At 56.3% G+C, this 12,552-nt stretch overlaps 1 protein-coding gene and 1 long non-coding RNA gene across 2 annotated transcripts; one reads left to right on the forward strand and one right to left on the reverse strand.

Annotated features, from left to right (window-relative positions):
* Positions 1–806: 806 nt before the first annotated feature.
* LOC148162316 (uncharacterized) lies at positions 807–5,558 on the reverse strand. The gene is made up of 2 exons (XR_015766982.1): positions 5,466–5,558; positions 807–3,229 (listed from the first exon to the last, which is right to left on the reverse strand). It is a non-coding gene; the product is annotated as an uncharacterized LOC148162316 (long non-coding RNA).
* OSM (oncostatin M) lies at positions 4,613–8,618 on the forward strand. The gene is made up of 3 exons (XM_028124709.2): positions 4,613–4,737; positions 6,332–6,465; positions 7,036–8,618. Exons 1-3 carry the CDS (start codon positions 4,704–4,706, stop codon positions 7,582–7,584), a joined length of 717 nt encoding a protein of 238 aa, XP_027980510.1. The 5' UTR covers positions 4,613–4,703; the 3' UTR covers positions 7,585–8,618.
* The last annotated feature ends 3,934 nt before the right edge of the window (positions 8,619–12,552 follow it).

Consider the following 12,552-nt stretch of genomic DNA (forward strand, 5'->3'; position numbering starts at 1 on the left):
TCACTGTCCTCTTGAGGTAGCATTTGCCGCTGCATTTTAAAAAAATAGAGATACAAAATATAGATTATCAAATTTCTCATTTTAAGTGTAGAATTCAGTGGGTTTTAGTATATTCAGAAGATTATGCAACCCTCACCACTATTTAATTCAAAAACACTTTCATCACCCCAAAAGAAACCCCATGCTCACTCCCTGTCCTGAGACCCCCTCCAGGCCTAGCAACCACTCGTCTGCTTTCTGTCTCTATGAATTTACCTATTCTGGACATTTCATACAAATGGAATCGTACAACACGCTGCCTTTTGTGACTGGTTTCTTTCGCTTAGCATCATGTCTTTGAGGTTCATCCACATTGTAGCATGTGTCAGGACCTCATTCCTTTCTGGGGCTGAATAAGATGCCATTGTATGGATAGACCACATTTTTAAAATCCATTTTCTGTTGATGGACATTTGGGTTGCTTCTGCTTTTTGGCTATTGTGAATAAATGCTGCTGTAAATATTCGTGTGCAAGTTCTTGTGTGAACATATGTTTTCAATTCTCTGGGGTGTACATGTAGGCGTGGAATAGCCGCAGATATGGCATCTCTGTGTTTAAATGTTGGGGGGCCTGCCAGACTGTCTTCAAAGCAGCTGCACCATCTTGCATTCCCACCAGCAGTGTGTGAGAGTTCTGATTCTCCCCTGTCCTCACCAGCACTTGTTACTGTCTGTCTTCCATGAAAGCCACCCCAGGGGGTATGAAGAGGTACTTCACTGTGGTTTTGAGTTTGCATTTTCCTGATGGCTAGCGATGTTGAGTGATTTTTTCTTTTTTTTTTTTTTAAGATTTTTTATTTATTTGACAGAGAGAGACACAGCGAGAGAGAACACAAGCAGGGGGAGTGGGAGAGGGAGAAGCAGGCTCCCCGCTGAGCAGAGAGCCCAATGCGGGGCTTGATCCCAGGACCCTGGGATCATGACCTGAGCCGAAGGCAGACGCCCAACGACTGAGCCACCCAGGCGCCCCGAGCAGCTTTTTATGTATTTATTAGGCATTTGTCTATTTTGAAGAAATATCTATTTGTTTCTCCTTTGCCCATTTTATTTTTATTTTCATTATGTTTTTTAAAGATGTATTTATTTTTGAGAGAAAGAGCACACCGCGAGAGAGAACGGGGGGTGGGGTGGAGGGGCAGAGGGAGAGGGAGGTTCTGAGAAACATAAGGGGACTCCGAGCTGAGCACAGAGCCTGACACGGGGCTCGGTCTCAGGACCCTGAGATCATGACCTGAGCCAAAACCAAGAGCTGGAAGCTTAACCGACTGCACCACCCAGGTGCCCCTATTTTTTTTTTTTAAGATATATTTATTTGAGAGAGAGAGAGCGCATGTGTGAGGCGGGGTGCAGGGCAGAGGGAGAGAGAGAGAACCTCCAGCAGACACCCTGCTGAGCACGGAGCTCCATCTCACTACCCTGAGATCAGAACCTGAGCCAAAACCGAAAGCCGGATGCCCAACCGACTGAGCCACCCAGCTGCCCCTTCCTTTGCCCATTTTAAATTTGGGTTGTTTGTCTCTTGATTGTTAAATTGTGCCACTGCAGGCCACAGGGGAAACTGAGGCTGAGAAAGGGGATGCGATGGGCCAAGAACACTAGGATCATAAGCAGATTGAGACTGGTAACTGGGTTGGTGTCTACCTCCCACCTTAGCAGGTCAAGGGTCACTGTCTCTCTTCCCAGATGAGTGGCCTCCTTCCTCCAATTCTGACCCACACCCAGGCCACCCCAGGTCCTGTTCTTGCATTTAAAGCAGTAGAGCCCCAGGGCGGAGGGTGGGCCGGAAAGACAGGGGAACAGCAGTTCTGAGGAACCAAGCCAGTCTTCTTTCCCCCTCCGAATCACGCGGACCCAGCTGACGTGACCCCGGGAAGAGGGGACAGCCCGGGCCTGTGGTCAGGGAGCCTATTTATACTGGCTGGGCCGTGTTGCAAGCCCTTCCTGCTGGTGAGAGGGACGTCACTGGGCGCTGACCTCACCAGAAACGCTGACGCATCTTCCCCTCATGCTTTGCTCGGTTGGCCAGCCGGGTCTCCTCACGTTGGGGCCACTCCCTGTCCTCCTGCACATCACTGTCCCCTCCCACCGAGCTCTGGACACTCCCCCATGGTCCTCACTCCCTGCAGCCCTCCAAGCATGCCCTCTTGCAAGCCGTTATGGGCAGAATTTTATCCCTTAAATCCTTGTGTTAAAGACCTACCCCCACAGTACTTCAGAATGTGGCTGCATTTGGAGATAGGGTCCCCCTCAAAGAGGTGAGGTACAATGAGGCCTAATCCAATATGACGGGTGTCCTTCTAAGAAGAGGAGATTAGGACAGACACACAGACGGGGGGACAACCATGTGAGGAGACAGCGAGAAGGCAGCCATCTACGGGCCAAGGAGAGAGGCTGCAGGATGATATCGGCCCTGCTGACCCTTCAGTCTCAGACTTCTAGCTCCAGGATGGCGGGAACATACATTTCTGTCGTTTCAGTCCTCCTGTCTGTGCCATGTTGTTACGGCAGCCCGAGTAGACGAATATATAAGCCCTCTTTGCCGTTGGTGGCCCTTGGCCCTGGGGCCTGTACACTGCACCTCCGAACGTGGTCTTTCAGACTCGACAGCCCGGGTTTGGATGCCCTCTCGTCTTAACTGTTCCTGCCCAGGGCGATGCAGCGGAAAGGAAAGGCGTGTAGCCTCCCCCCAAGTGTGGAGGATGGTCCGCAGTAGCTGAGAGGGGCAAGAAGCTCTCCGGCCAATTGTAGCTCTCCAGCCCAGAGCCCGGCCCTGCGCTTCTCAGTTGCCTCATGAAAGGGAGCCAAAGCATCCCTGCCCGGGAGCTCTCCCTTTCAGCGCTGTTGCAAGATGAGATCAGGGCTGTGAAATGAAGAAGGATCCCAGCTTGGCATGGGCCCCAGGAAATGGTCTTGTGGGGGTGGGCACAGAGATGAGGAATTGAGCAGAAGCGACGTTCTCAGGAGGAGAATCCAGAACTGGCCCTTGGGGGTGGCAAAGGTGGGTGTGGTGAGTGCCATGCTGGGGTGCCAGGGAATGGGTGGGAGGTGAGGAACAGCGTCCTGGGCATGGTCGGGGGGGGAGGCGTCTGGCTTTGTCCGCTACAGGATCCTCAGCACTTGGGAGTGGCTGGCTCAGAGTAGGGCCAAATAAAAGTTCGTTGAACACATAAATGAGTAATGGTGAATGTGTCTGCAGAGGAGAGAGCAGGTGGGAACAGCCCTGGTGGTCAGGATGGGTGTCGGAGACAGGGATAGGCAGGAGGGTGTCTGACCCTCCCTCCGCTCTCCCTGTCTGGGCTCCACAGGCCCAATGCTTTCCCCAGCTGGCCCCTTCCAGGGGTCCTACCCTGGTTCCCTGGGCTCCTGAGGCTCTCCTCCCCACCGGGCTCCTGAGGCTGGCCAAGGACCCTCTTCCAGGCCTGGTAGATATGCCGGGGCCGCCTCTCTGCCTCCCTGTCTGCCCTAACCCCGGCCTCACTTTACCCAAAGCAGAGTAACAGGTTGACTAGAGAGGCGTGGTCTCCAGAGCTCCTTCACTCTGACGTCCAGAGGTCTGCAAGGAGCAGAGGATCAACCACAATCACTATCTTTCAGAGAAAGTGAAACCTGGTCCCCAACCGTCACCACGGCGACTCCCCCACCCTGGCTTCCCCTCTGAGCTCACAGCTTCCCCATCTCCTCTGCCCCCCACACTACCCCTCAACAGCTAGTACTTGGAATTAGACTTTCGTCTTTCTTTTTTCCTTCAAAGGACTTTTGCCTTTTATGTCCATGACAGCGGCAGCACTATGAGCCTGGCCCAGGAAATGCTTTTCGAATCCTCATTTTACAGGTGGGGCCGCTGAGGCCCAGAGACGTTAAGTGACTTGCCTCTGGTCACACAGCATGTCAGCAGGCTTGAACCCTAATTTCCTGTGTCTCTTGTTTCCCCCCAGAGGACCCTGTCTGTAAAGAAAGGTCCTGGCTGCAGGCTATGGGCCTGGGATAAGGAAGGCTGGTTGCTGGGGGGAGGAGGGGCATGATGGGAGAAAAGAGATGGCTGGGAGCCCCGATGGGGGATGCAGGTCCTGGGGCCAGAACCACAATCTCGGGGCTGCCAGCCTGGGTCTGGCTTTGTGCCCAGAGCCCGGTGGTTTCCGCTCACAGATGTCCCAACAGCCCCGGCAGGAGGGCGGGAAGGGCGCTCAAGAAGGAAGATGTCTCGCTCCCCTCAGCCCCAAACCACAGTGGCTTGTGAGGCCGATGGCTCCTGGGCCGAGCCTGGCCTGTGGGCCCTCCAAGGACCCAGTTGGCACACTCTCCCCTCTATCCTGGGCACGGCTCCCTGCAGATGGCGTGGACCCCCTTGCTCCCTGCTCACCCCAGGAAGGCTGAGGCTGCGGTTTGCATCATCCTTGGGCGTGGGGCTGACCTCGAAGAACGAATTCGAAGAAAACAGGAGGAGGAGCAGTTTGCCACCGCACCCAGCTCCCATTGGCCGCCCGTGGAAACTTTGGTTTTTGGGGTCATGTTCCCAGAAGGCCTGCCCTTCCCCCCCCTCCCCACCCACCTCACGAGGTGTTGGCCAATCGCCCTGGCGGGCATAAAGTGGCTGCCAGCCCGCAGGGCTCCCAGCCAGGAGGTGTCACCCCCAGCAGGCGCCGGCCGGAGCTCGGGCACCCAGCATGCGGGCACAACTTATGCGGAGGACGCTGCCCAGTAAGTACTTCCTTCCTCTCCGCCAGCACCCGCTTGCTGTGCCCACAGGCACCAGCGGGGAGCAGGGGCACCTTCTGTCCTTCGGGAGCTGGGAAGGCCAGGCACCAGAAGGATGCTGAGAAGGGGAGAGAGCCAGGAGGTCAGCAAAAAAAGTGGTCCACTAAGAACACAGCATCTTCACAAGGTAGAGAAGGAGTTTCCCCGGAAGGCTTCTAAGGGGAGGTGATATAGAGGCGACTGAGGGAGCAAGAGTATAAGGAAAGGGGATAGATTGAGGGAGAAGCCAGGGAAGCAGGAGGGAGGTGGGTGCCGTGCTGGGCAGAGGAGGAAGCTGCAGAAGCTGAGCAGGAAAGCAGTGTGATGTCTGGAGGGGCGGTGAGGCCTCCTTCTTGCCCTGATTCACAGGGTCTCGGATGGATAGACACAGTCCGCCAGGCCCAGGGACCCTGGAGCCCACACAATCACACAGCATGCATAGCCACACCCACAGGGTGACATGCACACAGAGCCACGTGATGTCATTCAGAGCCCTCAATCTCACCAACCCGGGAACCCCCACATGCAGCCTGGGCCCCCAGGGTGGACTGGGCACAGTGCTTGTGCGTGGTCAGTTCGTTCCTCTGCCTCACTCAGACCTGGACACACACCCATGAAGACACCCTAGTCCCACGTGCACACAGCGCTCACATGGAACCCCCTCCCCCCCGGCCCAACCCGGCTGCAGATACCTGGGGAGGTAGCAAGGAGCGCCCTATGGTCTCAGTGCCTGGGTGGCCAACCCCTCAGCCGTCCCCAGCAGCGTCTTCCCCAAGGGGCTGAACGGCTCTTAGGAAGGGAACATGGTGTCACTGCCTTCCGGGCCATTGCGCCACAGGCCCCTTCCGACCACATGGCTGCCGGTGCCTGGGGGGTGGGTGTGGGGAGCCTGCCAAGCAGTAACTATGCCCCCCCCACCCCAAACAGCCTGGCTCATAGCATCCCTGGTGGGCATGATAGAAGTGGACACTAATGGAGAGAAGAGGAAGGTGCACGAGGTCGAGGACAGTGCTGGCCTTGTGTGACCTGGGCAAACCCTTCTCCCTCAGTGCCTTGATTTTCCTGTCGGTAGAATGGTGCTATGGTCTAGATGATCCCACACATCCTTTGCAGACAGAACCTTCTGCGGGAACGGCAGCCTCTCTTGCTTGTGCAGGCATAGCTCCGGGCACCAGGCTGCTCCCAGGCTGAGCCCACCTGCACAGAATGCCAGGGTCTGTGACAGGGGAGCCCAGGGACTTGGCGCAGAGGCCTTGCAGGGAGCAGCCCCACCTGGGCTGCCTTGTGTCAGATCCTAAGGTTGGCAAGATTGGCAGGCACAGGAACTCCTCTCAAGGGCCTGCTTGGTGAAGCCCAGCCACTGCTTTGGATGCTGGGAGGTGACTCACTGGGGAGGTGGTGGTGGCCCCAGCAGGTGCTGCAGTGCATACACAGTGCCCAGCCCCACCCTCGACGGCATGAAGCCTGGGACGATGGGCTATGCCCTCTGAGGCCCTCGGGGGCGGCCTCCCTGACCTCCCCAAGTCAGGTGACACCCCCCCCTGCTTCTCTGCCCCAGGTCTGGTCCTCGGACTCCTGTTCCTGAGCACGCCGGCCATGGGCAGCTGTTTGGACAAGTACCAAGAGCTGCTTGGGCAGCTCCAGAAGCAGGCGGACATCATGCAGCGCACCAGCCTGCTCCTGGATCCCTATGTGAGTGCCTGGCCCCTGGTGGCCCCTGAGGCTCCGAGAACTAGTTTAGGGCAGGAGTGAGCCCAGAGAGGATGAGGCCCAACTCCCATTCATGCAACTCCCACTCCATACGGGGCCGGTGGGGAAACCAAGTCCCCGTATAATTCCAGGGCCACAGGGAACTCTCCAGGCCTAACTCTGAAACACTAAGGAGACGATAGAGCTTTCCCAGCTTGTCCCAACCCTCAGGTGTAGTGGTAGAAACACAGCAGTGACCAAAACAGAGACCTGCCCTCCTGAAGCCCACGGTTACACTCCCCGCACCACAGTCACCGCCTGGGCAGTCACCCCAGCCAGCCCCCCAGCATCCTTCTGTCCCCTGACACTGGGGAGTCCTCACCCCTCTCTTGCCTCAGTTTCTTGATCTGTACAATGGGAGGACTGGATGGGGTGCATGAGGTCCAGCATTTCAAGGCAGACCAGAGCAGACTTGTCTGTGAGTGTGTGTGTGTGTGTGTGTGTGTGTGTGCGCACGCGTGCGCACGCGGTGGGGGCTCTAGTGCTCACCCCCTGATTCTCCTTTCCCTCCAGATCCAAAGCCAAGGTTTGGACAAGGATGGACTGAAGGAGCACTGTCGGGAGCGCCCCGGGGCCTTCCCCAGCAGGGATGCCCTGCAGGGGCTCGGCAGGTGGGAATTCCTGCGGACCCTTGACACCACGCTGGGCCGCGTTCTGCACAGACTGACTGCCTTGCAGCGGGACATCCCCAAAGCCCAGGACTTGGAGACGCTGAATAGGGCAAAGCAGAACATTCGCGGGTTCAAGAACAACATCCACTGCATGGCCCAGCTGCTTCCAGGCTCCTCGGAGACAACAGAGCCCACTCCGACAGACCCAGGGACGTCTCCGTCGCCCACCCCCACCTCAGACACCTTTCAGCGCCGGCTAGAGGGCTGCAGGTTCCTGCATGGCTATCACCGCTTCATGCACTCCGTGGGGCAGGTCTTCCGAGAGTGGGGGGAGAGCCCAAGTCGGAGCCGGAGACACAGCCCCCACCAGGGCCTGTGGAAGGGGACCCGCAGGATGCAACTCTCCAGGAAGAACAAGAGACTTCTGCCCAGGGGGCAGCTGCCCCGGTAGCCTTAGGGGCACCCCTGGCAGATAAAGGATCCACAGGTACTATGTAGGATGGCATCTCCCTTGGGGCCTCCAAACCCCACTCCCCTCTGTTCCCCACCTCTCAGAAGTGCACTTTAAGGTGTGGGAGCTAGGCAGGCCGCTCTACCTCCTCCGGGCTGGGACAGTAGGGTCCGGCCATTGAGCCCCCAGCCCTGAGTTCCCCAGTCTCGGTGGGGTGGCCGGGTTAGGCCACGCAGGGCCAACTTTCCATTGATTCAGGGGTCTGATGACACAGGTTGACTCATGGCCAGACTGACTGCCCTCCCCCCCCCGCTCTGCTCCCCAGAGGCCTGCCGGCCCTTCCCTCTCATGACTTGCAGGGCTGTTGCCCCCAGACTTCCTCCTTTCCATGGTGGCTTGGTTCCGAGGGGGAGGTCAGGGCCTGAGCAGGCCTCCTATGCCTCATTGCCAGTCTCAGACCAGACACCTGGACATCTGGGTGACCTCACTTTAGGCAGCTGTGACAGGGGCAGAGTGTCCTAGAAGAAGCACTGATCTGGGTGGGGGGGGGGCACTCTAAGAACAGGGCTCAGGTCCCAGCTCAACCCCTAACTCACTCTGTGGCCTCAGGCAGGCCACTTTACCTCTCTGGACTTCAGTTTTCTCTTTGTGATTCGAGGGGGTTGGTGTAAAGCCCTCTCTGCTTGTCAGTTGCTGGGATTCAGTGACATAGAGTGGCTATCGGAATGCAGTGCAAATGGACATGGCCAGAAGACTTGAGTTCTCTGTAGACCTACTACCTGGAAGCGCTCAGTCTTGGGTCCCGGCTGCTGGCTGCTCCCCCTGGTGGTGCATCATGAAATATCCTCATGCTGAAACAATGGTTGTGGGAGGGGGGCGGGCAGAAGAGGCTGGGCCAATTCTTTGGAGGGATATGACTAATTTATCAATTTTTATTAGTTTTTATCTGTTTCCTATTTATAAGGCTTATTTATGATGTGTATTTAATGTTATTATTGTGCCAACATATATTTAAAACTTGCCTGGTTTCTAAAGCCCCTGTGTCTCTCTGTTACCTTGTGGGAAAGGATTTGGGAGAGTCTGGCCTCTTGAAGAGACAGAGGCTCCGACTTGGGGTGTCTCAAACACAGACAGGGCATTTATCCCGTCTGAACGTGACTCCTTGAGATTCTAGGGGCTAGGGTTGTCGGGGTTTAGGAGCAAGAAGGGAGGGAGGAAGGCTGGAGCTGTGGTTCCCTGTGGGTGTGTGGCGTGGCTGGGAGTCTGTATGCTGATGTGGGTTCCATGAAATAGACAAGATACTAACAGATCCTGCCTCAGACGTGCCCTGTGACCTGCTCTGTCCTTGAACCTGCTTCCTGGGGGGCCCTAAGGGGTAGGAATTCCACCTGGCCACCAGAAAACTGGGCTCCCTCCTGATGCTCAGAAGCCCCACCTTTTCTTTAATTTTGAAATTTCTTAATGCGTGAAAAGAACATCCCCAAAACAGAACAGGTATTGACTTAACAGCGAAGCACTATATAAAGGAGCCCCTTCCCCACTTAGTAAATAGGGATATAGTATAAACAGATGTGAAAGAAGGTGAACCCTTGAGGATTAAATGCAAACCCTAAAGTTGTACACAATATGACGTTGTATATATGCCAAGGAAAGCTAAGGCAGCAGCTACAAAGGAAGAGCTAACAGAAGTGGATGAACTTGACCTGGATCCGTCCCTGGCCACCCCACCTCCTGGGACTGGGGGCCAAGATGGGAACAGGACTTAACATCAGGGGTGGAGGAGAGCCTCATGTGGGACTCTCTGTAATAGATATGATCCACTTTGCAGATGAGAAGACTGAGCCTTAGGGAGACTGAGTGACCTGCCCACGTCCTCAGAACAAATTTACAGGGATGGCGGGCATGTGTTGAATTCAGGTCCTTTAGATGCCAGGGCAGGAGCATCTTCTGTTACCCTTCAGCCTCTGTAACTTGGCCAACAATGTCATTGAGTCCCTGAGGGCACAGAGCTCCCAGGCTAGTAGGCAGACAGGCAACAGACATGCAGAAGAACCAACAGGACATTGCAGCATGAGCTCGGCAAAAACTAACGCGGGGTGATGTAACAGTGAGAGACCCAAGCAACAGGGGTTGTCAGGGTGGCATCTGGAAGAGGCAACTCTGAAACCGGAATGATGCACAGGAGAAGGGGCGGGGCCTGCAGGTGGTGGGAATGGCTAGGCCAAAGGCTCCAAGCATTCAAGGATCAGCATATAGTGAGTGGGGGGCATTGCTGATTTATCGAAAAGGCCCAGACAGGGAAAGTGTCTTACTCAAGATCACAGATGGAACTCCAGTGCAGAACTCCAGGCCCTGACTCGCAACCAGCAGTTTTCCCGGGCCATGCCCAGTGTGTTCCAAGTGATTTACCAAGTACCTAGTAAGAGCTTCCCGCTGTCCCCCACTGGGCTCTCCCTTGCTCTCAAGGCTCTGGCCACACAGGCCACCTTTTGGCTCCTGATATGCCCAGGGCTCCCTCCTACCATGAGGCTTCTGCCTGTCATTTTGATCAGTGCATCCTCGGCTATTCTTCCCTATCACCCATGGTCTGGGTCCAGCAATTTGGTTATCTGAAAACTGTCTTATTGGCAGGCCCTCCCTCGCTGTGATTTTTTACCATCTGCCTCCCCTCGCTGGCCTGGAACCTGCTAAGATGGAGACGTCATCTGCTTCCCTCTGCTCCATCCCAGCACCCAGCACAGTGCCTGCACCCAGGAGGCGTTCATCGAGGAGCAGGGCAGGTGGGGCCCTGGGGGGAGTCAAAGAGCTGAGCAGCATGCCCTGCCCTAGCATGGGGGTGGGGGGCTTTCCTGAGGCTGAGCTGCTGGGAAGCTGTGGGTGGGAGGTGGCAGACACTGAAAACCAGGCACGCTCAGGTTCTCAGAGCGGAAGGGGAGTTGGGGCTGCGGCAGGGCGTGCGGTTGCCCACGGAGTGAGCAGAGGTTGGTCTGTGGAGGAAGAACTGGGAAGCCCGGGGCGGCTGCCCCCCCACCCCTGCCTGGGCCCCTTGCCAGCCCCCTACTCTGTGGATAAGCCCCAGGAGAGGTGTCTGGCTTTGAGCTAGAGCAGCACCCACCACCCACCTGCCCACGTAGGAAGCAGATCAGGGAGATCCAGAATCTGGAGAGGGAGTCTCAGGGGTCCTACCTCCAAGGACTTGTCACCTCCCTGCTGTGCCCTGAGAGACCATGGCTGCAGGTGCCCCCGAACTATCAGCTCCAGCCCGGCGCTCTCTCAAGCATACAGACCCAATTGCTAGAAACTGGGAGCTGGGAGCCCTGTGGATACCTCAAGGCCAAGGTCACCCCCACCCCACACCCGATCCCTGCTTCCTGTTTGCCCCACAGAAGTTCCAGAACCCCAGTCCTCACCTTCTCTCTCAGCCTCTTCTCTCCCCATTGATCACAATGTCCCGTGGTTTCTCCCACATCCTGCCTCAGGCACATGCCTCCCTCTCTCCCGACAGACAGCTAGGTCCTGGCTCCCTGGACATGGTCAAAAATCTCACTGCTGCCCTATTTTTTTGCTCACAAGCCTTCAGGGACTCCCTCCTGTCCTCCTGCTGTGGCACCAATTGCAAACCCCTCAGCATATGTAACATGCCAGGCCCCCGCTCTCATGCCCAGCCGGCTTTGCTAGCTCATGTCTGTGTTCGATCCACACTCTGCTGGCCCCCCACCCCATCCAGGCCTCCTGACCTCCCCAAAGCCTACGTTTTCCCACCCCCAGCCTGCTACCCTCCCACCCTGAGCCCTAATTCAAATGCCCTGTCTCTTCGATCTCCCCATCCAGAAGGGCTTAGGTGCCTGCCTGCAGGGCATCATTTTTGGAGTCAGCATCTAGAATCAGAATAAGATTTATCTGATCATCCCAGTGAGATTGGGGTTCCCACAACCATCTGCTGTGACAGGCAGTGGGGCGGGGCTCAAATATTGCTTTTGTGGCCCAGAGGCAGCATTTTCCCTGGAGTGGTGGTACCCTGTGAGCGGGCAGGTAGCAGATGCTTCCTCCCCGGTGGTTGTGTGAAGGGTGAAGGGACAAAGTGGCCCTGTGCCCCAGCTGAGCTGGCACAGGCTCAGGAAGATAAAAGGGTCCTGGCCTTGCTGCAAGCATCAACTCAAAGCCAGGTTTTCTTTTTCTTTTTCCAGTTTTTCAATGGGACACTCAGCCCCTCAGTCAACTGCATTTAACACACAAGGATGGAAAGTTCCCCAGGATAGGGGGCCCAGAGGGCAGGGAAACTGCTGGGAAAAGGCAGGGATGGGGTGCCCAGCACTCACTATCTACCTGCCAAACAAACTCAGGGCTTGCAAACAGCAGAGTCGGGTCTTTGGCCTCCATGACCTTCACTGTCCACCACTATCAATGTGATTCTTTTCTCCGTTTCTTGAGGGATGAGAAAATACTTGAGAGTCAAGCAAAATGAGTTCAAACCCCAGCCACTCTGCCCTTAAACCTGTGTGACCTCTGAAGCCGAGCCTCAGCTTTCCCCTCTGTACAGTGGGCTAACTTGGCTCACCTCCCTGGCTGTAAGATTTCCCAGGAGAAAACAGACAGACAGACAGACACACACACACACACACACACACACAGAGCGCTATTTCAGCATTATCATAAGCTGTCGCTGAGCAGGTGCACAAGCAACGTTCTCTTTATTTTCTCTCTCTCTTTTTCTCTTCCTTATTGGTTTTCTTCAGAGCTTCTCTCTCTTTGTCCCTGTCCCCCTGCGCTCCCCCCCTCCACACCAGGCCCGGACCCAGAGTGCACACAGAACCCCTTTTCCATGCTGAGGCAATGCTCATAGTCCACCGTCAGCGTTGGGGAGGCCTTCCGCTTGGCCAGCCCCACTCCCTGCTTCCTGGGGCCGCCCCAAGGGCTGGGCTCTGCTCCCTGGCGCGGGGAGGGGCGAAGGTCTCCCAGGGAGGTGGG

The sequence above is a fragment of the Eumetopias jubatus genome, unplaced genomic scaffold (genome assembly GCF_037043125.1).
Source record: "Eumetopias jubatus isolate StellerSeaLion01/CBP00866 unplaced genomic scaffold, mEumJub1_p1.0 scaffold_16, whole genome shotgun sequence".
NCBI classification, from domain to species: Eukaryota; Metazoa; Chordata; class Mammalia; order Carnivora; family Otariidae; genus Eumetopias; species Eumetopias jubatus.